Source organism: Tachypleus tridentatus, chromosome 3 (genome assembly GCF_004210375.1).
Source record: "Tachypleus tridentatus isolate NWPU-2018 chromosome 3, ASM421037v1, whole genome shotgun sequence".
Taxonomy (NCBI): domain Eukaryota; kingdom Metazoa; phylum Arthropoda; class Merostomata; order Xiphosura; family Limulidae; genus Tachypleus; species Tachypleus tridentatus.
Window position 1 is genome coordinate 109159735 of NC_134827.1, and position 2624 is coordinate 109162358.

General features: G+C 39.5%; 1 protein-coding gene across 1 annotated transcript; it reads left to right on the forward strand.

Annotated features, from left to right (window-relative positions):
• The first annotated feature begins 221 nt into the window (after nucleotides 1-221).
• Nucleotides 222-1867, forward strand: LOC143245962 (uncharacterized). Its single transcript, XM_076492213.1, has one exon. It carries the CDS (start codon nucleotides 222-224, stop codon nucleotides 1857-1859), a length of 1638 nt encoding a protein of 545 aa, XP_076348328.1. The 3' UTR covers nucleotides 1860-1867.
• Nucleotides 1868-2624: the final 757 nt, after the last annotated feature.

Consider the following 2624-nt stretch of genomic DNA (forward strand, 5'->3'; position numbering starts at 1 on the left):
AATAATGGCGCATGCGCAGAATTCATAGAACTGAATGGCTGTTGGTATTCAGGTTTGTAGTAATATCTTGTGGTAGAGTACTTAATTAAGGAAAACTTAACATATTTTCCTGTAAACAGCATTAAAAATATGACGTGCATTATGTTTTTATTGTATAAACAATGAGGTTTTCATACATCTGCATTTAAACAACTGAGAAAATTTGTTATGTAACTAAAGTTATGTGCTGTACATTTTCCGATATCTTGTTTGTTTCTTTCCAGGCTGCTTACAGAGGCTTTAGAACAAGGAATGAAATGAAGGAAAGATTAGTTGCTGCTGTTACTTTACAGAAGTATATCCGCTCCTGGAAGGCACGGAAATCTTACTTGAAATTACAACTGGATGTTGAAACAATACAAAGCCAATATCGTGCCCACATAATAGGGTGTACACAGAGAAGAGAATATATCCGTATAAGGTGTTCCATCATCTTCGTCCAAGCTCTTGTTCGTGGTTGGTTAGTCAGGAAAAGACTGGAAAGACAGCAGCGAGCAGCTGTGGTCATTCAAGCTGTTGTGAAAGGGTGGTTAGCTAGACTAAAATACCATCAATTGTATGCTGCTATTCTTAGACTTCAAAGAGTCGTGAGAGCTATATATCATGGTCAGCAGTGCAGAATGGCTTATCTGAGAATCCGTTATGCAGTAATAAACATACAACGATGGTACAGGACGAAGAAAACTCGACGGAGTTTTCTGGCAAAAAGAAAAGCTGTCGTTATATTGCAAGCACACGCAAGAAGTTATTTGGCAAAAAATTTCTTTAAAAAACAGAAAACAGCAGTAGTTTGTATTCAGAAGTGGTGGAGGAACACTATGACGGGACAGAAGGTTAGGCAGGATTATCTTGCTCTGAGAAAAAGTGTTCTCATATTACAATCTTATATCAGGTCCTACCTTCTCCGAAAGAGGTACCTGACCCATAGGTCAGCTGTAATAAAGTTGCAGAGCTACTTTCGTATGTTAATGGCTAGAAAACGTTTTCTTCAGATAAGGCATGCAGCAATCACTCTGCAGCAACATTTTAAAGCGACGTTAGCAATAAACAAAGAGAGACTGAGGTTCCTTCTACTCCTAAAACTAGTGGTTAAAGTACAAGCACAATTCAGAATGAAAAAAGCTCGAAAAGACTTCCTGGCTTATAGACAAGCTGTATTGGTTTTACAAGCCAGAATGAAAGGGTTTATTGCACGCAGGCATTATTTGTTAATCAAGAATTACGTTAAGAAAATAGAAGATAGACGCATTGCTACTCTAAACTGTCGGAAGGAAAGAAAAGAGTATATTCTGAAAAGAAATGCTGCAATTCTCATCCAAGCTGCATATCGAGGATTCGTGGAAAGACGAGAGTTCTGTATGCAAAAGAAAGCTGTGATAAAACTTCAAGCATGTGTACGAATGTACCAACAAAGATCACTATACATGGAACTCTGTTTGGTTACCTACAAAATGCAGGAAAGAGTGCGTGCTTGGCAGTGTGGAAAAGAAATTCGGAGGAATTTCTTGAACTTAAAACAAGCCACGATCACTTTGCAGACACAGTTTAGAATGATGAAGTCCAGGAAACGTTATTTAGAGCTTCAGGTAGCTTGTAGAAGGATCCAGAAGCTGATACGAGGATTTCTAGTTAGAAAAAGGTTTAGAATTTTAAAATGGGCCACTCTTGTACTCCAAGAAAGGTACAGAGCAAAGAAACTAGCTGTGGTTTGTCGTAGAGAGTATTTACTTGCTCAAGGAGCTGCTATCACTCTGCAAGCTGGAGTCCGTGGCTGGAAGGTCCGGAAAGAAATCGAATTCAGTCTCGTGCGTGTATTTTGATCCAAGCTCAGTACAGAATGTTTCGGCAGAGAAGTAAATATCTGCTAATGCGAAGATCAGCTGTAATAATACAATGTCGTTACCGTGCTTGGAGTTTGGGGAAAAGAACCATGTTACAGTACCACATCAGTAAGGGAGCTATTCTAACAATACAGGCTTGGGTACGGGGGTGGATATGTAGACGATTGCTGCAGAAGTATTGCAATAATATTGTGACAGTGCAAGCATGCATCAGACAATATCTGGTTAGGAAGAAATACATTCAACTGAAGCAAGTGGTCATCAACCTACAAAGAAGATACAGAGCTGTCAAGGCTTGCAGGTCAGCAAAACACGAGTTTCACAAGGTTAAAACTGCAGTCGTAACAATTCAAGCGGGTTACAGAGGCTGGAAAATTCGGCAAGAAGTTCGTCAGTGGCATTTTGCTGCAACAAGGATTCAGACTTGCTTCAGAAGATACTCAGATCGCAAGTCTTTTCTTAAACTTAAACAAGCAGTAGTAGTTTTACAGAAAGCTATCAAAGCATATTTGATGGGACAGAAAGATAGAGCTTTCTACTTGAGCTTGAAGGAGTCTGTGATAAGAATCCAGGCAGCATATCGGGGTTGGAAGCTTCGATCAGCACTGAAACGCAGACGAGATGGTGCTGTAATAATTCAAACTCTTTACAGAGGATATAGAGAGAGAAAGAAATATGCTGCAAAAAAAAGAGCAACATTGGTACTTCAAGCTCATTTCAGAGCTTTTCTGAACGGAAGAAGGG

What these genes read in the sequence shown, in the direction of transcription:
- LOC143245962 (XM_076492213.1), top strand. Translation starts at nt 222, where the DNA reads ATGTGCTGTACATTTTCCGATATCTTGTTTGTTTCTTTCCAGGCTGCT.